The sequence below is a fragment of the Leopardus geoffroyi genome, chromosome A2, assembly GCF_018350155.1.
Source record: "Leopardus geoffroyi isolate Oge1 chromosome A2, O.geoffroyi_Oge1_pat1.0, whole genome shotgun sequence".
NCBI classification, from domain to species: Eukaryota; Metazoa; Chordata; class Mammalia; order Carnivora; family Felidae; genus Leopardus; species Leopardus geoffroyi.
The window spans coordinates 58455398-58479140 of record NC_059331.1 but is presented as its reverse complement, the minus strand read 5'-3'; the positions used below and the strand labels follow the sequence as shown (position 1 = coordinate 58479140).

Sequence of the window (23743 nt, the reverse complement as noted above, 5' to 3'; positions counted from 1 at the left end):
AGAATCCTGGTGTCATCCGGGATGCCTCCCTTTTGCCTGTCCTCAATACCCAATGCCTATAGATTCTCTCTTCTAAGTATCTCTGGCATATTTCCAGTCCTCATCATCCCTCCTGCACCTACGCTGCGATCCATCCAGAGATGCTTCCTCACTGCCGCGCTCACCAAGGGACCTGCCCTAGCTTGAGCTAGCTGCCTGTAACTGGAGAGAGGACAGCAGCAACGGTCTCCAGTTTGGTTCAATCCACCACCACCACCCAGGAGCAGCCTGAGGGATTCTCCTTTCCTGGGCATCGCAAGCTGTTTAACCGAAACTACAGAAATGCCTAGAGATCCCCGCTGCGCCGTGCTCTCTTATATATTTACAGTTGTCGTTCTTTGTATCTGGAACATCTCGGTATCTTTGCTTCCCTCAGTCAAAATAACTTACTAGAACACCAAATGTGGCCTCCTACAATCCTGTAGCTGTTTTGGTGCTTGAAGAATTCGGCCTGAGGGCTTTTGGAGTAGCTGAAACAGACTTTCTGTTCATAAGACCTCGGGAAACAGGGCTCTCTGAGCCTCGGTTGCCCCATCTGTAAAATGTCCACAGGGTGGCCAAGGTCACGCAGGCAGCAGGTGGCGCTGGTCTTCATTGCCCCCACCCGCAGCTCCAGCTCGCACACCTCTGCTGGTCGAAGCGCTGAGAACGGCTGCGGGAAAGCCGGGTAGGGGAGGGGCCTCGGAGGCGGGGGCGGGGCCTCCTCCTCTGGCCCGCCCCTCGCGCACACAGATAAGGCCTACGTCACGACGCTGTGTTCTTTCGGACGCTTCCCGGGCTCGGGCGGGTCACGTGAGCCGCTTTTCGCGCGAAAACCGGTTGTTGCCGGAGTGGCGGCAGGGAGCGAGGCGCTACCATGGCGGTGAGCGCGCGTCTGCCGTGCGGAGGGGAGCGGGCCTGGGGGGCGGCGGGTGGTCCCCGCGACCCGGCACGTCTGCCTGGGGCCAGGGGCGCGGGCGGTGCGGGCGCGCTCCGGGAACTGGGGCGAGGGGCTGCGCGCTTGTGGTTCTCAGGCTCTTTTCGCCGCGCTCGGTCCCGCCGGGAAGGGGCCTCCGGATGAGGTTGGGTCCCTGGGCTCGGGTCGGGAGCTGATTTCTCCCTTGTACTCGTCTCTTGCGGGGTTTGCAAACCCAGCGGGCCCGGCGCCAAGCTGGGAGCTCGGAATTCCTTAACCCGAGCTAAGTGGCCCACCCGGCAACTATCATTCACCCACCGCGCACATGCTTGTGGGGCACCCTCTCTATGCCTGGCGCTGGGTGTACACAAGACAGACACGGTCCCGCCATCTTCGTGCACGTATTGTGGTATTTTTTGTCCGTTTGTCTTATTTATTGTCTTCTCTCCACCAGTCTGTACGTTCCAGATCTCTGAGGTTTCAGTCACTCTTGTATTGTGTTTCCTATCGCAGTGTCTTGCATATTGTGGGTGCTTTCATGGGTGGGAAGGCGGGCTTACAGAAGGCAGAGGGAGTAGAGAAACAGGTACATAAACAAATGAGGTGTGTTTAGTGACTGGTCCTGGAGAAGGGAAATGGGAGTGAGTGGCTGCAGTGTTTGAGTAAGTGATACTTGAGCTGCTTCCTGTGTGCTCAGAAGCCATTGGCTCAGCTCACTGGAGAGCATTCCAGGCAGAGGGAACATCTGAGGGCAAAGTTTTGAGCCTGACAGGGTTTGGAGTGTTGGGGGCACAGGGTCACAGGGTCACAGGTAGAGAGGGCTGCCTTATGGGAAGCTAAGTCAGCCCTCACGACTTCTCGGTCCTCCATTGCAGGAATCATCTGAGTCCTACACTGTGGCATCCAGCCCAGCCCGGCGGCTGCGAAACGATCCTCTCACTTCCAGCCCTGGGCGAAGCTCCCGTCGCACCGATGCCCTGACCTCCAGCCCTGGTCGTGATCTTCCCCCTTTTGAGGATGAGTCTGAGGGACTTCTAGGTACAGAAGGACCCCTGGATGAAGAGGAAGAAGATGGAGAGGAGCTTATCGGAGATGGCATGGAGAGGTATTTTCATTCAAGGCCAGGCACTCAGCAGATGGTTTTTGCGGAGAGCTCGTGGGGTGTGTCCAGTGACCTTGCTTTGGGTGCAGGGGTAGCAGATGAATCAGAGTATCCTTGTCTGTGAGTGCACCTTGATGGCAGGGTCTAGGGGGAGACAGGTTCATGGAGCCACAGCATAGGTCCGTGTAACTTGCTGTATCTTCGTCTAGGCTCTGAGGCCTGGGCGAGCCTCGCCTCCATGAGATGTGCATCCCAGGGGATGCACGGGGTCTCTAATGTGGTGGACCACGTCAAGGATGCCAAGGGTGACTTGGAACAACAGGAAGAGGAGGCAGCTGAGTATTTTTCTGCAACTTGTTTTTTGCCACTTCTTTTCTGCAACTGAAACTGTGCGGGGGTGCCTGATGAATAAAGATTTTTTTTTTTATTTAAATATTTTTTTTAACGTTTTCTTATTATTGAGAAACAGAGAGGATGAGCATGGGAGGGGCAGAGAGAAAGGGAGACACAGAATCCCAGTCAGGCTCCGGGCTCCGAGCTGTCAGCACAGAGCCCGACGTGGGGCTCGAACTCACCATCTGCGAGATCATGACCTGAGCCGAAGTCGGACGCTCAACCGACTGAGCCACCCAGGTGCCCCCTTTGGGACCTTCTTTTACTCTGACCCAGGGGTTCCAAATGTGGTGTGTTTGAGAGCACTGTACAGGCCATCCTATAATCCATGGAAAGTGCCCTTTGTGAGCCACCCGGGGGACTTGCGAGGGCTCTCTGGACCTTTCAGATCTTTGCTTTAAGCATCATTACCCTAGATGATGAGACTTTTGTGCCATGCGTGTCACACTGTGGAAGGAATTGGGAGTCTTTGGACAGATGTTCTGAATTTTTTATGTGAACATATGTTTTCCATTCTCTTTGGCATATATCTAGGGACAGAATTGCTAGCTCATACGGGAACTCTGTGGTTAATCTTTTTTTTTTTTTAAATACTGGTTAACATACAGTGCAATATCAATTTCAGGAGTAGAATTCAGTGATTTGTTACTTATATACAATACCTAGTATTCATCCTAACAAGTGCCCTCCCTCCTTAATACCCATCACCCATCTAGCCTCTCTCTCACCCACGTCCCTCCGTCAACCCTCAGTTTGTTCTTGGTCATTAAGAGTCTCTTATGGTTTGTTTCCCTCTCCTTTTTTAAAATCCCCTTGCCATATGTTCATCTGTTCTGTTTCTTAAATTCTACATATGAATGAAATCATGGTACTTACCTTTCTCTGACTAATTTTGCTTAGCATAATTTACTTTAGCTCCATCCACATTGTAGCAAATGGCAAGATTTCATTCTTTTTTTTTTTTTTTAATTTTTTTTTTTTTTAATGTTTATTTTTGGGACAGAGAGAGACAGAGCATGAATGGGGGAGGGGCAGAGAGAGAGGGAGACACAGAATCGGAAACAGGCTCCAGGCTCTGAGCCATCAGCCCAGAGCCCGACGCGGGGCTCGAACTCACGGACCGCGAGATCGTGACCTGGCTGAAGTCGGACGCTTAACCGACTGCGCCACCCAGGCGCCCCAGTGCTATTTTTAACTTAAGAAACCTCCATACTCTTCTCCAGAATGGCTACACCAGTTTGCATTCCCACCGACGGTGCGAGAGTGTTCCCCTTTCTCCGCATCCTTGCCAGCATCTGTTGTTGCCTGAGTTGTTAATGTTAGCCTTTCTGACAGGTGTGAGGTGTTATCTCTTTGTGGTTTTGATTTGTATTTCCCTGATCATGAGTGATGTTGAGCATTTTTTCATGTGTCGGCCATCTGGATGTCTTCTTTGGAGAAGTGTCTGTTCCTGTCTTTTGCCCATTTCTTCATTGGATTATTTGTTTTTTGGGTGTTGAGTTTGATAAGTTCTTTATAGATTTTTGGATACTAACCCTTTATCTGATATGTCGTTTGCAAATATCTTCTCCCATTCTGTCGGTTGCCTTTTAGTTTTGCTGATTGTTTTCTTCTCTGTGCAGAAGGTTTTTATTTTGATGAGGTCCCAGTAGTTCGTTTTTGCTTTTGTTTCCCTTGCCTCCAGAGACATGTTGAGTAAGAAGTTGCTGCGGCCAAGATCAAAGAGGTTTTTGCCTGCATTCTCTTCTAGGATTTTGATGGCTTCCTGTCTCACATTTAGGTCTTTCATCCATTTTGAGTTTATTTTTGTGTATTGTGTAAGAAAGTGGTCCAGGTTCATTTTTCTGCATGTCGCTGTCCAGTTTTCCCAGCACCACTTGCTGAAGAGACTATCTTTATTCCATTGGATATTCCTTCCTGCTTTGTCAAAGATTAGGTGGCCATACGTTTGTGGGTCCATTTCTGGGTTCTCTATTTGGTTCCATTGATCTGAGTGTCTGTTTTTTGTGCCAGAGTTGTAAGTTTTTAAAATTTATTCTGGATACAGGTCCTTTATCAGATACGCAGTTTGCAAATATTGTCTTCTCAATCTGGCTTTTTTTTCTTAACCATTTCTTTCTTTTTTTAATTTTTTTTTTTTTCAACGTTTATTTATTTTTGGGACAGAGAGAGAGACAGAGCATGAATGGGGGAGGGGCAGAGAGAGAGGGAGACACAGAATCAGAAACAGGCTCCAGGCTCTGAGCCATCAGCCCAGAGCCTGACGCGGGGCTCGAACTCATGGACCGCGAGATCGTGACCTGGCTGAAGTCGGACACTTAACCGACTGCGCCACCCAGGCGCCCCTCCTAACCATTTCTTAATGGTGTCTTTTGAGGCACAAAAGCTTTTAATTTTGATTATGTTCAGTTCCTTAGTTTTAATATGGACCGATTAGAATTTCACGGAGGACAGAGGACATCTCATGTGAGTTAAAATTCTCAAAGAACTAGACAAATACCACTTAACTGAAAGAAAGCATTTAAGCATTTGGAAATGGATCAGCCCAGATATGTACCTGGCTCTGGGATCTGTTTCTGGCATCAGCAGTGTGGAATTACTTATTCTGAGTTTACTGCAAAGAAAAAGAAAGGGGCGTGCAGTTCCTCCAATCACCACTTTGAAAAAAGGGAGAATTCCAGAAGATTGTCTGGGGTGGGGCAGAGGGGGGGGGGGAGTGTAGTATGGTATCTGAGAATGAGCCTGCAGTTTGTGGTTGGATGTATTTTGACACCCAACTCTGCTGAGCGACTTTTGGCAAGAGCCCCATTACCCCTGTAATCCAATTTCCTCATCTTTCAAATGGAATAATGGTGTCTACCTCCCAGAATTGTAGGGAGGAAAGCCGTGCTTCACTCTCATGGGTTCTTTGTTCAGGCAACATTCCCCCTTCAAATATCTGGTAGGTGACTGGAAAATGAGTCCTTGAAGATCTTAAGGGTAGCTGAGACCGTTGAGCCAGTGTGTGGACGTTTCAGAGAAGCTGGTTTGGCAGATGTCAATAGATGACCCTCCCAGAACTTCCAGGGGCTTGGGGCGGCATTGTCTGGGAGGAGGAAGGTGTGGGGAAAATTGCTGCCTTGTTGGGGGGCTGGGGTTGGCTGCCTGAAGGTTTTGGGGTTCCTTCAGTTCCTGTTTCTTTCAGGATGCTCAAAGCTGTCTGGAGATCTGTCCCCTTTTTTTATTGTGGTTAAATACACGTAACACAAAATTCACCCTCTTTAAGTGTTCAATCCAGTGGCATCAAGTATACTCACACTGTTGTGTCACCATCTCTGCCACCCATCTCCAGAACTTTTTCATCCTTCCAAACTGAATCCTGCAGAATTTGCCCTTTGGGGATTGGCTTATTTCCCTGAGCATATTTGTCCTCAAGATTCACCCATGTTTAGGGGCGCCTGGGTGGCTCAGTTTGTTAAGTGTCTGACTTCAGCTCAGATCATGACTCACAGTCTGTGGGAGACTGTGCTGACAGCTCGGAGCCTGGAGCCCACTTCAGATTCTGTGTTTCCCTCTCTCTCTCTGCCCCTTCCCCACTTGTGCTCTGTCTCTGTCTCTCTCTCAAAAATAAATAAACATAAAAAAACATAAAAAAGATTCACCCATGTTTAGCGTGTCAGACTGTTTTTCCTTTTGAAGACTGAAATATACTCCGTTGTATACACAGACCAAGATTTCTTCTGGCCTGCCCAGCCTGGGGCTCCTGAGCCTTCTGGAGCAAGCCCACTTCTGGAGGTGTGGGGGGGTTTGTTTTGGTCTTGATAACTAACAGGGTCCATTCCGGGGCTCTCTCAGGGACTATCGTGCCATCCCGGAGCTGGATGCCTACGAGGCCGAGGGACTGGCTCTGGACGATGAGGACGTAGAGGAGCTGACGGCCAGTCAGAGGGAGGCAGCGGAGCGGGCCATGAGGCAGCGTGACCGAGAGGCTGGCCGGGGCCTGGGCCGCATGCGCCGTGGGCTCCTGTACGGTAGGTTCGAAGGTCTGCAACCTCCAAGGGTGCAAGGCTGGTCCTAGCTTCTGGAGCCTAGGGGAGCTGGGAAAAGCAGTTCTGGGGAAGGCCTCACTTGAGGGTATCCCTTTGGCCTCCAGACAGCGACGAGGAAGACGAGGAGCGCCCCTCCCGGAAGCGCCGCCAGGTGGAGCGGGCCACGGAGGAGGGCGAGGAGGACGAGGACATGATTGAGAGCATTGAGAACCTGGAGGACCTCAAGGGCCACTCTGTGCGTGAGTGGGTGAGCATGGCAGGCCCACGCCTGGAGATCCACCACCGCTTTAAGAACTTCCTGCGCACCCATGTGGACGGCCATGGCCACAACGTCTTCAAGGAGCGCATCAGCGACATGTGCAAAGGTGTGGCTTCCGAGCATCCCCACGTCCCCTCCGCTCACTCAGTCCGCTTTTCAGAGTTCTCTTGCAGCAGGCCATTTGCATGGGCCTTTAACGGCACATTTAATAGGGGTGGGAAGTGTGGGGAATACTGGGTAACTTGCCTGTAGCTAGACGGGAGCTACCACCTAAAGCTGGAGATGTCTGTCTTTTAGGCGAATACAAAATGCATGTCTGCACTAAGATGCTCACTGGCTGTCCAGGGACACCAGCTGGACCACAGAAATGTTTTTCGAGTGCTTAATAGGCGGCCGGTTTCATGTAAAAGTCTGGATTACTAGTTCAGTCAGAAAGTAGCATGTTTCCGTGTGGCCAGAATTACATTTAAAAGGAGGCACACAGATCTTGGTTCCCTGCTGTCCACTCCACCCCCTTTTGTTTTGTATTTGACACAGTTTACTCACAGGTTTCCTTCGTGGCCCTCTTAGGCATTTTGAGTTTGCAACGCTCCTGTAAACATCACCCTGTGCATTTCACTTGATGTAATTCTGCACTACGCTGTGTGACATCTGCATTTTACAGTTTGGGAAGCTGAGGCTCAGGATGTGTCACTTGCCTGAGTCACGTAGCTAAAGCAGGGCAGGCTTAGAAGTCAGGGCTGGGGTTGCCAGCCCCAAGCCAAGGATTTGGGTGGGCAGGCCTTCTTCCCCACGCAGTGAGACGGAAAGTGCCTGCTGTGTCCGCGGCTGAGCTCTGTGCTTAATCTCTTTTTCCTGCCTCCAGAGAACCGCGAGAGCCTGGTGGTGAACTACGAGGACCTGGCGGCCCGGGAGCACGTCCTGGCCTACTTCCTGCCTGAGGCACCCGCAGAGCTGCTGCAGATCTTTGATGAGGCTGCCCTGGAGGTTGTGCTGGCCATGTACCCCAAGTACGACCGCATCGCCAGCCACATCCATGTGCGCATCTCCCACCTGCCTCTGGTAGAGGAGCTGCGCTCGCTCAGGTGAGCCGAGGGCAGGGCAAGCCTCAGGGTCCAGGTCCTTAGCACCCCGCTGTGGCTTCGTTCGGGGGAGCTCCAGCAGGGCCACGGAGGTGTGGGCAGGCTGGCTTCAGCCGAGGAGAGAGTCCTCACCCCCTGTGCTCTGGCACTGGGGCGCGATGGGATGACCCTGGGTTTTCTGGATCCACCTACTTACAGCCCTGACCTCTGCAGGGCATGGGTCACACATCTGGCCTCCAGGACTCTGATATTCTCGCTCTCATCTCTGCAGGCAGCTGCACCTCAACCAGCTGATCCGCACCAGCGGGGTGGTGACCAGCTGCACCGGTGTCCTGCCCCAGCTCAGCATGGTCAAGTACAACTGCAACAAGTGTAACTTTGTGCTGGGGCCCTTCTGTCAGTCTCAGAACCAGGAGGTGAAGCCGGGCTCCTGCCCCGAGTGCCAGTCAGCTGGCCCCTTTGAAGTCAACATGGAAGAGGTGAGAGACCGTCCTGTGCCCACTGTTGGCTGCTCTTCCTGTCTGTGCAGGATGGAAGTGTGTATGGCCACACCCTGAGGTGAACCAGATCTATCTGGCTAGTCTGTTTAGTTTGGCCCAGGTGTTTTTTGAGAATTTAAGCCAATATTTTAAGCAGATAATTTTATTTAAAACATCAGAGTTGATGGCTTTCTTTAAAAAAATGAGAAGCTCTGGAAAATTGGGCTCACTCTCACCTGGCTGCACCCTTAGCAAGGGACCTGCTTTCCCATCCCTCATCCACATGGGGCTTCCCCTTGACGACCCTGGTACCTACCTCTATGACAGCCTCCCATCGGGGGCCTCTAGATGGTGACTGCCTCAGACACTGCTGTGCCGTATTCAGGAGGTCCTGCTGAAAGTCTCTGAGATGTTTGCCTTTGTACTTGAATGACTTCATCTGTAGAGTGGGGGTCATCACAGTACTTTTAGGGGACGCCCAGATTGCCTGCTTAGCTCGTCTTTTTTTTTTTTTTTTTTTAACGTTTATTTATTTTTGAGAGCGAGAGTGTGAGCAGGGAAGGGGCCGGGGGAGGGGGGCAGAGGATCCAAAGTGGGCTGTGTACTGACAGCAGTGAGATCACAGTCATGAATCGTGAGATCACGACCTGAGCCGAAGTCAGACGCTCAACCGACTGAGCCACCCAGATGCTCCTTAGCTTATCCTCCTTAAGAGTCCACCTTCACAGAAGCTTCTTGAGAAGTCTCGTACACAGGAGCAGAGTTTCAGGCTCTGCTTCTAAACAAGTAGTAATTATAGTTGAAGCTTCTGGAGTACTTGCAAGGTACCGAGTGGTGGGTGATGTGTGATTTCACACCCTTTGAGGCAGGTGGTATTACTGACCCCTAGGTCACCCAGCTAGGAAGATGTTCAAAGGATTTGAACTCCGGATTTTGATCCAGACTGTGTGCTTCCGATGGCTATATTTTGTGGCCTGTTTGCTAGACAGTGAAATAACGGATGTTACATTGCACAGCACGACGTTAGCCCGTGACGCTTGGCAGTAGAGCCAACGCTTAGTGGAGCTCACTGTCTTGGTTGGCATTGATGTGTTTTTGACATATGGCGTGATTTAACCATGAGGTTGCACTCAGAGCATTAGCATCCCCATTCTGCAGAAAACGCATAGAGAGGGGACATCACTTGCCAAAGATCACACAGCCTAAGCCATGGAGCTAGGATTTGAACCGGGGCAGCCTGGTTCCAGCATCCATGTGCACAAGGGCTGGGTTACATAGCGTTTAGCAGGTGCTTGACTGTCTCGCAGTAGGGAGGCATCCACAGGGGTGGTGGCAGGGGTGGGGACCGCCCACTCATATGTTGGTCACAGCAGGCTCATTCCCTGCTGTCTTTCACTCTCCGTTTTCTAGTGAGTTGGTAGAAAGAAGACCCATGTCTGTTTTCCCTCCTCATGGGGCCATGGCCAAGGTCGGGTGGCATAATAAGTCAGTGTTTGGAGGGGTGCAAGGTTGGCCATGCAGAGACAGGCTCCTGTGACCTTGTGTTTGCCCCACCCAGACCGTGTATCAGAACTACCAGCGCATTCGAATTCAGGAGAGTCCCGGCAAAGTGGCGGCCGGCCGGCTGCCCCGCTCCAAGGACGCGATCCTCCTCGCCGATCTGGTGGACAGCTGCAAGCCAGGAGATGAGATAGTAAGTGGCCCGGAGCAGGCGCGGAGGGAGCCGAGTTGCTAGGGAAATCAGCGTGAGCATCTGTGGTGTGGAGAGGGTTGGAGAGGGTTGCCGGCAGCAGGGGCGTCGGCTGAGGCTGGTTCTTCCATCGCTGAGAGGAAGACCCCTCGGTCCTTGTAAAGGCTGGCGGGTTGGAACGTAGGAGTTAGTTTTGCTTTGGCCGTCTGGGTTACTTGTCTCGGTGCCTGGCGTGGAAGACTTGGGGATGATTTGCGAAGGAGGACGCGCCCCTGGGTCTGACCCAGGGCTGGCCCTCTGGCTTGGCTCCCTTCTCCCAGGAGCTGACTGGCATCTACCACAACAACTACGATGGCTCCCTCAACACGGCCAACGGCTTCCCCGTGTTTGCCACTGTCATCTTAGCCAACCACGTGGCCAAGAAGGACAACAAGGTCGCCGTGGGGGAACTGACAGACGAAGATGTGAAGATGATCACCAGCCTCTCCAAGGACCAGCAGATCGGGGAGAAGGCAGGTGGAAGGCCAGGCGGGATTGCCATGCTCCCAGAGGAGGCTGGGGGCCCACTGCCCCAGAACCACGGTCTTGATACCCCGGGTCCTGGAGTCTGGGCTCCCTTCCTGGCGTCAGTTCGGAAAACTTGCCTTGATGGGGGGGACTGTACCGCTATTCGCGTGGGATGGGGCTGTGGTGAGGAGTCAGTGGATGGAGTGGAGCTTGGGCTCAAAGCTGAAACAGGTGCCGCATGGGGGGGGAGTGCGCCCTGCTACCAGACTCCTCCTCACAGTGGTTTCTCTAGGAAGGACTCAACCCCAGCGTGGTTTCGGGGTTTCTTTGTTTTAATCGTGGATGTTGTCACTGAAGGTTGGGGAGCTGGGATGTATGTTTCACCTGCTCAGGTATCGCTTGGCTCCCAGGTCGGGAAGTGTTCTCCTCAAGCTCACGGCTGTCCTCCATCTTTTTTTCATTTTCTCTTCCTGTTCAGCGTTTAACGCAGAACAGCGTAGCCTTCTTTTTGCCTCTGCTCTTCTGCAGAGCCAGACCCTTGGTTCAGTGCAGCTTCCATTTGGCTTGTTTAACAAATGGGATCCTTCCCTTGAGGGTAGGGCCACATGTGACACACCTCTGTCACCTCCACCTGGGCCACTAGGATTTGGGGTACCACCAGGAGGTGGGTGCTTTCCCAGGCTTGGACGACAAGAACCTCATTCTGTCAGCACACTCAGTCCTTGGATGCCTTTTATGGCCACAGTCTAGGATCTTGGTGGGAAGTCCGGCACAGTCCTGGCCCTCATGGGGCTCATAGTTAATCAGGATCCCCAATAACAAGAAAGAAAACAATGGAACAGGATCTTCTCACAAAATCGGTACCATGGGAAGATGGTTACAACCCATGATTCTTTGGTTCCCACGCTTCCCAGAGGAAAATGAGTGCTAATGCAGTGGACATGTTTTCAGACTCTTCGTGAGTATCTGAGACAGTTTCTCCAGGAACAGAGACCCAGCCCTCCCCGCTGGGTGGCCTGGCACACATCAGCCGTGTTCATGTGCGCCTGACCTGCCATGGGAGCCCCGTGCTTCTAGGACACTTTGCCAGCACCCCTCTTTCTCTCTGCTTCAGTTCTTGCTGCTCTCCCGCTTTGTCAAGGAGACGAGGACGGCAGCAGAGGAGAGCGTGGGAGACAGGATGTAGTTGACTTACCCAAGGCTTCGGACGAGGCAGTCCCCACGCGTGCCCTGTGCCCCAGACTTCCAGAACTGCTCGTAGTTGTCCTAGCATAGAAAGCTGTGCCGCACTTCTGGGCCTTGGTAGCTGCTGTTTCGTCTGCCTCCTTGTCTGTGTAGCTAACTTCTTCAGGTGCACACGTGTGGGCTGTCAGTGTACTGACTGCTCAGTTTCAGTTACACCTGCACGCTTACACGGTGACTCTCTCAGCATTGGAGAGGGTGACTTCTAAAGAGAGGTCCTTTATTTATTTATTTGTTTGTTTGTTTGTTTGTTTGTATTTTTATAGCACGGTTGGAGGGTGAGAAAGAGACACACAGACACTGAGGCAGGCTCCACACCCAGTGCAGAGATCAACGTGGGGCTTGGGGCTTGGTCCCATGACCCGGGGTCATGACCTGAACTGAAATGAAGAGTCGGACGCTCAACTGACTGAGCTACCCAGGCACTCCTAAAGAGAGGTCCTTTAGAAGGATCTAGAGGGGATTCTTTTTTTTTTTCTTTTAATTTTTTTTTTTTTAACGTTTATGTATTATTGAGAGACAGAGCATGAGCAGGGGAGGGGCAGAGGGAGAGGGAGACACAGAATCTGAAGCAGGCTCCAGCCTCTGAGCTGTCAGCACAGAGCCTGATGCGTAAGATCATGACCTGAGCCGAAGTTGGATGCTTAACTGACTGAGCCACCCAGGCGCCCCTGAAGGGGATTCTTATAGAGAGGATGACATCTCTGTGGGACCCCTTTCTGAGCCCCCATGGGTAAAGGAAGACCAGATGATACCAGGGAGGGTTGATCTGTACTGGCCCCACCTTTAGTCCAGTGTCAGGGTGGATGTTTTCACCAATAACTAGTTCAAAGACAGAAACTGCACTCAAGTTTTGGGGAACAAACTGAAAGAATGGATGACAGGCAGGATCCAAAAATGGTGGAGCTCCTTTGAACTATCGAAGCCAGAGGTTTGCAAATTGGTAGCCTGTGGGCCACATGCTGCCTGCCAGCAGGTTTTGTTCAGTTGGTATGTGGTTCTGTGTTTCCTTTTCTTTTTAGTTTGCATTTATTTTTGAATGAGTTATCATCCTTAGGAGTCTGAGAGTTTTCACCTAAAGATCCAGAAGCCATCCAAGCATCCATCAGTGCTAGGTCTGTGTTGCTCTCCAGCAGTAACAGACGGGAGCCAAGCGGCAGCTGCCTTGCAGACAGGGCGTGCTCCCTGCTGTCTGCCCCAGCCACCCGCCTTTCTGTTCTCTGCAGCCTGAATAACTCGAGTGTGCAAAAACCCAGGGCATTTGATTTTGTGGGCCCTCGTCCGTGATAGATATTTCTACTGACATATCAAGGGATGCAGTTCACGCCTAACACTTAGATTGCAAAGAACTAATGGGAGCATCGGTGTGCAGCCAGCCTCTTTAGTTTGGATTTCAGCCCAACCCTTGGTGTGATCAGATGGGCTGCTTGCATCTGGGTAGTAGGATCCGCAGGCAGAATTGTTACAAAGATTACATAGATGTGCACACACAAATGTTCCACTGTTGTGTGCTCAGCAGGGAGCTGTTACTGCACATCCGTACAGAAGTTAGACTACTTATACAAAACGTGGATGGGTGTCCCAAAAGCATAAAGAACCGTAGGAAGATAAGCATTGTCTCGTGTTCACAGTCGCGGTGCAGTTGGGGGCTTGTCTCTTTCTGGCGGGGTATTCTGTGTGGGGAGCGGGAACAGTGCATATTGAGAGTTAATAGCATGAGCTTCAGATTCAGAGGAATCTGGGGTCAGGTCCTGCCTGTCTCATTTAGGAACAGACAGTTGTCTGCCCAGCCTCGGTTTGTTTCCTCCTTTGTGACATGGAGGCCCCAGGATCATTAGGTTTAAATGGAATACTTCACGGGAAGCGTGTCCTTCCTCGGCAGGTCTGGGATTAGTCTCACCCTTCTTACCAGCCATTAAGGTTGCCGGTTATTCGCTCAGACCAGCTAGGTCAGCGACAGGACAGCGTGGGCTTTAGCATGGTTGCTTCCTTGCCCTCTAGTCTACAGGAGGCCCATCTGGATGCAGTGGGTGCTTTGCAGGAGGGGAGCTGAGCCTGGGAAACTGGTGCATAGCAGGCAGGAAGGGGGCCTGCTGCTCTTGGTGCTGGAGGGAGACATTACCTCATCCACGCAGGGGCACTTCATACGGGAACAGCCCTGAGAAATGGTCTGGGTAAAGAGAGGTCAGGGACAAGTGGCCTTGGCACAGCCACAGGACGCACAGGAGGAGGAGACATCCATGGCAGATCGTGTCTCCTGACACTCCCGGCACAAGTGAGGGTGTCGTGGCAGAATCGTGCACACTGAGCAGGAAGCACCTACTTGACGCTCTCTTGGTAGTTTCCAGGTAGCAACAATAGTCCTATAGTGGAGGTGTCACGTGTACCCATCTTATTGGTGAGTAAACTGAGGCACGGATTAAATAAGCCTCCACGCCGCACAGCTGCTAATGGCAGAGGCAGGATCCCCATTGGGCAGTGTGGTCTGAGCCCGCGCTCCAGGGACAGCTCTCTGCTCCCTCTCCGTCAGTTACTGCAGCTGGGGGAGGACGCCTGTGTGCATGCTGGCTTACGGTGAGTTCTGTGCACGCCCAAGCACAAGTCCTGACCCGACTATTAACACTTTACCACACAAACTTCTGGATGTAGGCGTGGAGCGGCACAGTGAGCCCCACATGTCCTTCCCCCGGCTCCACCGGTGGCTGCAGTCGTGCCAGCCTTGTGTCCCCTCGGGCCCACTCATTACTGTGAGGCCACTTTCTGACGCAGCATCTGCAACCAAGGATCTCTGACAGGCCCTCTCTGCTGAACCTAACCCCTACTCTGCAGCCACACTTTAAAAACTAATTCGCAGTTCTGTAATACCAAGTATTTGGTTGGTCTCCACATTTCCCTGATTATCCTACTTTTTTCTTTTTTTTTACAAGTTTCCTGGACTTGATCCCCAGGGAAGGCCCCCACATTGCGACGGATTAATCTCTTAAGTCTCAATCTTTTTAGGTCCCCTCTCCATCTCCTCTTTTCTTGCAAGTTTTTTTAAGGTTTTACTTACTTATTTGAGAGAGGGAGAGAATGAGTTGGGGAGGGACAGAGAGCGAGAGGAACAGGGGATACGAAGCAGGCTCTGTGATGAGAGCAGAGAGCCTGATGTGGGACTCAAACTCAAGAACCACGAGACCATGACCTGAGCCAAAGTCAGACGCTTAACCAACTAAGCCACCCAGGTGCCCTCTTGCAATTTGTTTGTGGAAAAATTTGGGTCGTCTGCCTGCTAAATTTTCCACAGTCTGGTGGTGCCCATTGTGCCCTTGTTGAACATGTTCCTGGGCCACCCGCTTTCTGTGAATTGTCACTGAGCTGCGCAGGCTTACCCAGTCTCCAGGTTGATGGGTTTTTTCTTCTTTTGGTGTGGGGGCGGGGGGTGGCGCGGTAAGACTGCATCAGGGGCCTGTGTTCCCACCGGGGACACGTGCCTTGCCTCTCTGTGACATTAGCCACTGACGATCCTTAAACCCATGCATTCATCAGGGGTTGCAAAATGATGGTCTTCTAATTCCAAATCCTTCTTCATTCATTTTCTGGAATGCTTCTATGTAGAGAAGCTTCTCTCTGTTAATTTTTGGACTGTCCCTGGGTAGAGGTCCAGCAGGAAAAGCAGGAGGGTGCTTGATTCTTTCCCTTTGTTTACCAGTTTTCAAAATAAGCAATGGTCCCCTCCCGGGGTGACCACTGAATGTCATTACAAATTAACGAATATCTGTGTCGTTGAGGCTCCAGGTGATGCCCAGCATGTCCCTCTAGTGGTCAGTATGAAGCCTGTTGTATTGGCTCCTGAGTGGTGTCGTCGTGACCCCGGTTGTCTGTGATGGCTTTCTTCTTTCTCTTGTAAGACACTGCCGTTTCTCCAAATAGCCCTGTGGGATGTATAATTTTCTCTCAGTGGGAAATGGTATTTAGAGATGGCAGCCTCTCACACGCACCAGGCCTGGACTACCGTTCACCAGTTAACGCTCTATGTCCTCTCCTTGGGCTAGGTCTTGCGGGAAATGTTAGGGCCAAGGAAAGAACCAGCAAAAGCGTACACGTGGAACCGACTTCCGCTCCTAACTTACTACGTAAGATCACAGCAGGAGGCATTTCTCGCACAGTGCCAGTGGTGCTGGCAGATCCTCTTTCCGGAAGGACCTGCTGGTCACACTGTCCTCTGGCAGCAGGGGAAAGCAGCCGTGCCTGGGATAAACGGCTGACCCCTAGCTCCAGCTCTGAGAATTGGATTTCTCCCACCTTCACTCCACCTTCTGGGGAGTCCAGAGGGAGCAATTCTGGCCTGTGGAGCAGGCAGGATCCAGCCCGGTGGGTCTCCCTCAGGAATTTCAGCGCTGATTTTCCTGCTCTGGTGCCTCCTTCCCCCCTGGGGCCGGCTGCACTGCCGGCTGCCTTGGTGTGACCTGTAAGGAGGGAAGGATGTGCAGTGCTTGTGCAGAGCTCCTCAGTTCAGAAGGCAGGTCGAGAACAGTAAAGGCATGCAGGTGGAGGTGGAAATTCCTTCCTGCTGGCAAGACATTTCTTTGATGTCTCTGGTATTATCTTTATTTGATGTTGTTTCAAATCTTAGGATGTTTTATTTATTTTTTGTTTTTTAGATAGCATGTGCACACATTGGGCAGAGGGGCAGAGGGAGGGGCAGAGAGAATCTTATGCAGGCTCCACGCTCAGCACGGAGCACGACGTGGGGCTCGATCCTACGACCCTGGGATCATGACCTGAGCCCAAATCAGGAGTCGGACTCTCAACTGACTGAGCCACCCGGGCGCCGTGGTGTGGGCATTTGGGGACTGGAGGTGTCCCCGTTCCCTGAGACTGGAGCGTGTGGGGGACCTGCTGTGTGTCAGCTTGGCCCAGACGCAGAGCACAGGTGCCGTTCTCATTGGCTCTTTTCCTTCCTTGCAGATCTTCGCCAGTATTGCTCCTTCCATCTATGGACACGAAGACATCAAGAGAGGCCTGGCGCTGGCTTTGTTTGGAGGGGAGCCTAAAAACCCAGGTGAGTGGCGCTTGGGTGCCACCCACCTTTCCTCTGCACGGGTGTCTGTAGGAGCCAGCATTGTGGGTATTAGACAAGGCAGGACTCTGCATTTAAAGGCCGGGCGCCTGGGGAGAAAGCACATATTAACAGATGGCCAGACCATGTATGACTTGGTCGTTGTAGGCGGAGCGTAGTCCATGGCCGTGGCTCTTTGGGTGGTTTTAACTATAAAAATAACACAGGGGCGCCTGGGTGGCTCAGTCACTTAAGCATCCGACTGGCTCAGGTCATGATCTCGCGGTTCATGAGTTTGAGCCCTGCATTAGGCTGTGTGCTGTTTGCACAGAGTCTGCTTCGGATTCTGTGTCTTCCTCTCTCTCTGCCCTTCCCCTGTGCACACATGTGCACATTCTCTCTCAAAAACAAACATTTAAAAAATAATAATACGTGAATATGTTTTTATATTTTCTTCTTAAATTGTTAGAAGTCACAGAAAGGTTAAAGTCACTGCTGACCATCTTTCTTTCTTTCTTTCTTTCTTTCTTTCTTTCTTTCTTTCTTTCTTTCTTTCTTTCTTTCTTTTTTTAAGTTTATTTATCTTAGAGAGAATCCCATGTAGGCTCTGCACTGTACGTGCACAGCCCAGCCCAACTCAGGGCTCAGACCCACGAAACCAAGAGCCAGGCACTTAACTGACAGCCACCCAAGCACCTAGTTTCTAAGCCGGTCCCGTTTGTGGTCTTTCCTCTGATTAGTGTGGTGTGTGCCCTAACAGACCTTTGCATGGCCGTTCACATAGACTTACATGCATACATCTACAAAAACCAGAAGAATTTCGTGGCATGTGTGTATATGTCTCTGTTTACAAACGTAGTAATTTCCTGTAGCGTGTGTTAGTGATTGTGTAAAATACTTGCCTTACCTTTTCTGCCCAGTAGCAGGTTTGTGTTGGTGCCCACTGAGCTGGTTTTTTCTCCCGTGATTGTTGTGGCCTCCGTAGCCTAGCGTCCCGGGTGGAGAACATTTGCATTGCCTCCAGTCACTTAACATTGACTGAGAGCGTTATACAGGCGTCCCTGTGCACCCATTTCTCTGGGTCCAGTGCTCAGAAGTGGGATTGCTAGCCCTAGGGTATCAGGTCCCTTTCTAAAAGAACGTGCTTCGCATAAGCAGGCTGAGAAATTCGCGATAACCCAGCTACATCTCGCACCCCTCTCCTCTTTTACATCCCCACCTCTGTCCCTGCCTCCAGGGGGTAAGCACAAGGTGCGAGGTGACATCAACGTGCTCTTGTGTGGAGATCCCGGCACAGCCAAGTCTCAGTTCCTCAAATACGTCGAGAAAGTGTCTAGCCGTGCCATCTTTACCACTGGCCAGGGGGCTTCAGCCGTGGGCCTCACAGCGTATGTCCAGCGACACCCTGTCAGCAGGGAGTGGACCTTAGAGGCTGGAGCCCTGGTTCTGGCTGACCGAGGAGTGTGTCTCATCGATGAATTTGACAAGGTGGGCCTCTGGGCCACATGGTGATGGTACTGGGGAGGTGTTGGCTTAGCCCTGAGCGGGGGAGCAAGTGTTCATGGGATAGCAGTCGGGGCAAAGCATCATGCAGTTGGACTTTTGCAGATGAATGACCAGGACAGAACCAGCATCCACGAGGCCATGGAGCAGCAGAGCATCTCCATCTCCAAGGCCGGCATCGTCACCTCCCTGCAGGCTCGCTGCACGATCATTGCCGCGGCCAACCCCATAGGTACGCCAGGCACGACAGCCATGGGGGTTTGGGCTCTGCCCCAGGGAGGCAAGACCCGGAGAGGTCCTGCCTCGGGAAGTAGGAGCCTGCAGCCTCCCTCGGCCAGTCCCAGGGTCCAAGGAAGGAAGGAACTGAGCATCAGTAAACCTTCCTCTCTTTGGTTCTTGCTGGGGGGAGGGGGCGGCGTGGAAGCAGGACGTGGGGTCTTTTGTTGGGCTGTGTTCTCAGAACCAGTTTTGGACATTTTCCTTAGAAGATAAGAATTTAGTGCATTGTCTCCACTGGAGTCGAGTTGATTGTTGGTCCCAGCCAGCACGGAGGTGAGAGCCCAGGCACCCCGCCCACTTATTCTAGGTTTTTTCCTGCTGGGAGATGGTTACACATTCGATGAAAAGGCCATGTCAGGGAAGGGCTCAGGGAAAGACCTCAACGTCTTGTCAAGCATGTCTGACAGTTGCAGGCACTGAGTGTTCATCCTCTTCCAAGGTCGTCTTTCTGTTTTGTCTCTGAAGCGACTTGGGGCTGGCAAGAACTCTGCTCAGGAGATGAGCAGATCCGGGGGAGCATGAGCCCTGATGGAGAGGTGCCTTTGTGTTACAGGAGGCCGCTATGACCCCTCGCTCACCTTCTCAGAAAACGTGGACCTCACGGAGCCCATCATTTCCCGCTTTGACATCCTGTGTGTGGTGAGGGACACGGTGGACCCAGTCCAGGTACACAGCCCCATGTCTCGGGCCCCGTGCAGCAAGCTGCAGGGACATTGAGTGAGGATCAGAGCCCAGGATGTACTAGGTGCAAGGAAAGGGACACCATTCAGACCGTGGTATTTGTCAGGGAGTCAGCCTTGGTTTCTGTCCTTCACTGGCCTGTGCCCACGGCCCAGCCGACATGGTCCCCACTCTGTCACTAGGCCCTGCTGGCCCCACCAACTGCACCCACGTGCTTCTCCTGCATCCCTGCTGCAATCCAGGTGCCAGCTTCTCTTGCTCTGACCCGAAGCTGCCATGTCTGGTGGTGGGTCTCTTGGCTTTTGCTCCCAAGATGGAAGGTGGAAGCTGGCCCATCTTCTGGAAGCATAAGGTGGATGCATCATGCCTTTTCTTAACTTGCTGTCAGCTTCTAGTGTAACTAGCAGAGAATCCGCTGGCCCTACGAGGACTCCTGTGGACCTGTCTCCTCCTCGTGCCCTTTGCTTCGTCCACCCCAGCCACACTGCCCTCTCTCCCTCCCCTGCGGACGCCAGGCTTTGTGTTGTCAGCATGCTCGGCTCTCTTTCTGGAGTGTTCTTCCTAGATTGCCACACGGCTGTGGCGCTCTGGCGGCCTCAGCTGGAGGGATCTCCTTGGGCCTCAATCTCAGGCATGTTACTCTCCGGGTATCTCGGAAACCGTGTCTGTTCCCTCTCCCCTCACCTAGGAGGCAAGCTCTGTGCGGAATTCTGTCATGTGCGCTGGTCACCCCCGGCACCCACTGCCGCGTGGCCACAGCAGATGTAGGATGGCACCGTTGGGAGAGTATCATTCCCAAGCCACATGCGGCTTTCACTTCTGGTGAGCTGACCTACCTTGGGCCAGGTCACAAGACTCATCCTGCAGCCTGGCCTCCCCTGTCTCGTCTTAGGATGAGATGCTGGCCCGTTTTGTGGTTGGCAGCCATATCAGACACCACCCCAACAACAAGGAGGAGGAGCCGGGCAGCGGTGGCACCCAGGAGCCCGCCATGCCCAACACGTACGGTGTGGAGCCCCTGCCGCAGGAGGTCCTGAAGAAGTACATCATCTATGCCAAGGAGAGGGTCCACCCGAAGCTCAACCAGATGGACCAGGACAAGGTGGCCCAGATGTACAGCGATCTGAGGAAAGAGTCCATGGTGAGCGCCCAGGGTCGGGGCGGGGGGCGGGGGGTGGGCTGCAGAGAGGGAAGCACGGCAGAAGCTTCCTCAGCTGTGCGGTTCATCTCAGAAGTGCCAGTGTGACTTTCCTCTAAGAACTGCTACGTAGATACCGTAGCCATCCTATTGCAGATGGAGTGTGAATGCGTCCGTCTGCATGGTATGGGGCCCCGGGTCTCTGGAGTGTTGGCCACTGGTCAAGTTCCGGGCTCACTTTGTGAATCTCCCCCAAATGAACGCACGATCTGAGCGAGTGTTAGTTCTTTCGTAGCGGAATGGAATTTAGAGGCGGCCTGTGTGCTGCTGGAATGCAGAATTCGTGCAGACTGGTGGGTCTCACCTACCTCGTCAAGGCGACAGCTGCTGTGTTTCTTTTTTATTTTGTTAGGTCTTTGGTGAGCGTTCAACCTAGTCTTTATAGAGACGGCTCTATTCTCTCACGTAGCGCGGGAATGTGCAGTACTTACCACCTGGCAGAAGCCAGTACAGCTGGCCAGAAACATCGCGCACTTGGGGTGGGAGGGGGCACACGAGTGAGCTGGTAGGAGAGAAGGTGCGGGCGGGATAGGGTCGGGCCACAAGCATCCGGCATCCATGGGGGCCCCCAGCACGCTTCGAGAAGGGTGGAGGTATGAGTTCACCCAGTGGCTCCGTCGACTTCTGCCACAGGAGCCACCAGCTGTGCCACTTCTCCATTTTCCTCGCCTCTGTCTCCCCGCTGCAGGCGACAGGCAGCATCCCCATCACGGTGCGGCACATCGAGTCCATGATCCGCATGGCAGAGGCCCACGCGCGCATCCACCTGCGCGACTACGTGATAGAGGATGACGTCAGCATGGCCATCCGCGTGATGCTGGAGAGCTTCATCGACACGCAGAAGTTCAGCGTCATGCGCAGCATGAGGAAGGTGGGTGGGAGCTGTGGCGAGGGCCCGTGGGAACGTGGCCTGCAGGGGGAGGGGGTGCTGCTCATCACAGACGGCCACGGTGGGCATCCCGAGGCTCTGGCCCAGACCAGAGCTTTGCTGTCCTTCCCGGCTGCTCTGGCAGGTCGTGACAGGAGTGTGTTAGAAGTGGAGGCCGGTCATCCTGTAGTAGTCTCGAGGGTCCTGGTAGGGAAGGGCATCACTGGACTTCGGCTGTTCTCTGCAGACTTTCGCGCGCTACCTCTCGTTCCGGCGAGACAACAACGAGCTCCTGCTGTTCATACTGAAGCAGTTGGTGGCAGAGCAGGTGACATACCAGCGCAACCGCTTTGGGGCCCAGCAGGACACGATTGAAGTTCCCGAGAAGGACTTGGTGGACAAGGTATGGGCACAGAGGGGAGGAAGGGCAGGGCTGCTTCCTGAGGGGCTGTCCATCACCTTTGAGGGCAAGAAGTCCTTGTCTCCTCATTAAGGTGGGCAGGCCTTGGATGGGAGCCATTTATTGAGTGTCCGTGGCATGCTGAGCACCACGCGCTTTCGCTCTTGACCGTGGCGAAACAAGGTGATGAGGCCGCCATCGCCTCTTAACAGATGAGATGGGCACAGTGCGGCTAAGTGACTGAGGAGCTGGTCCCCGCTCACAGGCCATCGGCAGAGCTGAGACTCCAAGCCCTGTGTCTGGCTCCAGACCCTGGCCCAGTCGCCTCTGCTCCACTTGACTGCCACCCTCCCCCCGGCCAGGAACGGGCCTTAGAAACTGCGCCAGGACCGAAGGCTGTGCTGCAGACGAGCAGAAGTTCATGCCCACGGCTCACTCTGACGTTTTCTCTTTTTAGGCTCGTCAGATCAATATCCACAACCTGTCTGCTTTTTATGACAGCGAGCTCTTTAGGATGAACAGGTTCAGCCATGACCTGAAACGGAAGATGATCCTTCAGCAGTTCTGAGGCCCGGGGCCAGTGCAGGAGGCTGTTGAGACACCAGCCAGGCAAGCAGACCGGTGCTGCCCTCACACTGCCAGGGGGCACAGAGCTGACCGCCGAGGGACTCGGAGTGCCGGCACTCGCTGCTGAACTATCCAGCATCACCCCCAGTCTCCTGGGCTCAGGCTGGGCTGGGGACGGGGGTGTTTGTTTCGTGGGCTCTACTTTCTGCTTTTCGCGCCGTTGTGGGTGGGCACGCTTCGCCAGTGTTCCTCTCTGAGCTGCTCGATGGCCCACCGGCTCCCGGAGGTTTGTCTCCACTTCGTTCCGTGGATCATAGTCGCTCGTTTCCAGAGTACTGTGGTCTGTTTTATGTGACTGAGAGTATGAGGGTGTCACGAGGACTGTTGTTGCCTCTTGGTGTGAGTTCCTGTCCTGGGTGCTTCTGCCACTTGTGCCACAGAGCATGTTGAAGGTATTCCTAGTGTTTTTCTGAAACCAGTCCTGCAGGTTTCTCTGGGCTTCTGTGAGTAGAGAGGATGTGTGGGCAGGAGGGCGCGCAACCTGGGGCCAGCACCTTTGGCCTCTGTAACGGCCACAGGGATTGCTCTGGTCTAGCCGGGGCTGACCGTCATCCTTGTCGTGTTAATCTGTTTTCTCCTCTTAGGCATTTCCCCGTCATCTTGTACATTCAGTTTTTGTTCTGTAGTTTTAACTTTTAATAAAATGAAATAAAGTCTAAATACTGGTAGCTGCCGGTCTGAATTCTGTCTTAATATAACGCAGGCTTTCCTGCACTTCCCTTGAAGGCCTTTCCCACCTTCCATTTTTGGTGTTCGGTGGGAGGCAGATCTGGCTGTAAGAGCTGTCATCTTTGTGGATGTGCAAGAAGCAAAATGGTGTGGCTTCTCCCTAGGGAATTCACTTGGCTACTGCTGCCTCTGTGACTTCTGTGGAATCCATGAGAATCGTAGAACAGAGTTGTATACCTCGTGGAGCTGGAGGTAACTTGGCCCTGCCTCCTAACGGAGCAGCACTGTTCATCTCGACAGCGTTGCCACGTGACCTCTACCTGGAAATGCCCAGCTGTGATCAGCTGCCGTCCGGATGCGTGGACACCAATGATTCTTACTGTTTCTTACCTGAGATTTAGCAGAAGTGTCTCCCTTCCATTGTGTCTCTCTTGTCCAAATTTTCCTTTCTGGAAACCGCCAAGATAGTCCTTTGTACGAAAGCCCTGCAGATGTTTGATGAACCTAGTATATTTGGTTCCCTCCCTCATTCAGTCCCTTCCACAAATCCTGGAAGGGTCTGAGGGGTGTGGCAATACTCCAGTCATCCCTGAGGAACCAGTCAAGTTCTGCAGAACTGAATGGGGGAGGAGAGGGATGAGGAAGTGCCCCTTATGAGGTGAGATCTTTAGGAGGAAGAGGGAACGTGCCAGCCCCAAAGGAAAAGCAGCGGGTGTGGCCGAAGCTTGGGAGCGGGGAGAGTGGGAGCAGGAGCCAGGCCC

General features: G+C 52.9%; 1 protein-coding gene across 1 annotated transcript; it reads left to right on the top strand.

Moving 5' to 3' along the window:
* The first annotated feature begins 775 nt into the window (after positions 1–775).
* Positions 776–22981, top strand: MCM2 (minichromosome maintenance complex component 2). The gene is made up of 16 exons (XM_045494030.1): positions 776–901; positions 1810–2039; positions 6264–6439; positions 6562–6822; positions 7582–7801; positions 8070–8277; positions 9836–9970; positions 10288–10479; positions 16667–16760; positions 17995–18245; positions 18366–18492; positions 19093–19205; positions 20113–20361; positions 21107–21289; positions 21534–21689; positions 22144–22981. Exons 1-16 carry the CDS (start codon positions 896–898, stop codon positions 22252–22254), a joined length of 2712 nt encoding a protein of 903 aa, XP_045349986.1. The 5' UTR covers positions 776–895; the 3' UTR covers positions 22255–22981.
* Positions 22982–23743: the final 762 nt, after the last annotated feature.

What these genes read in the sequence shown, in the direction of transcription:
- MCM2 (XM_045494030.1), top strand. An exon ending in GCGCCGTGGGCTCCTGTACG is followed by an intron (nt 6,440 to 6,561) that starts GTAGGTTCGAAG and finishes TTTGGCCTCCAG; the next exon opens with ACAGCGACGAGGAAGACGAG. An exon ending in GAGGAGCTGCGCTCGCTCAG is followed by an intron (nt 7,802 to 8,069) that starts GTGAGCCGAGGG and finishes TCATCTCTGCAG; the next exon opens with GCAGCTGCACCTCAACCAGC.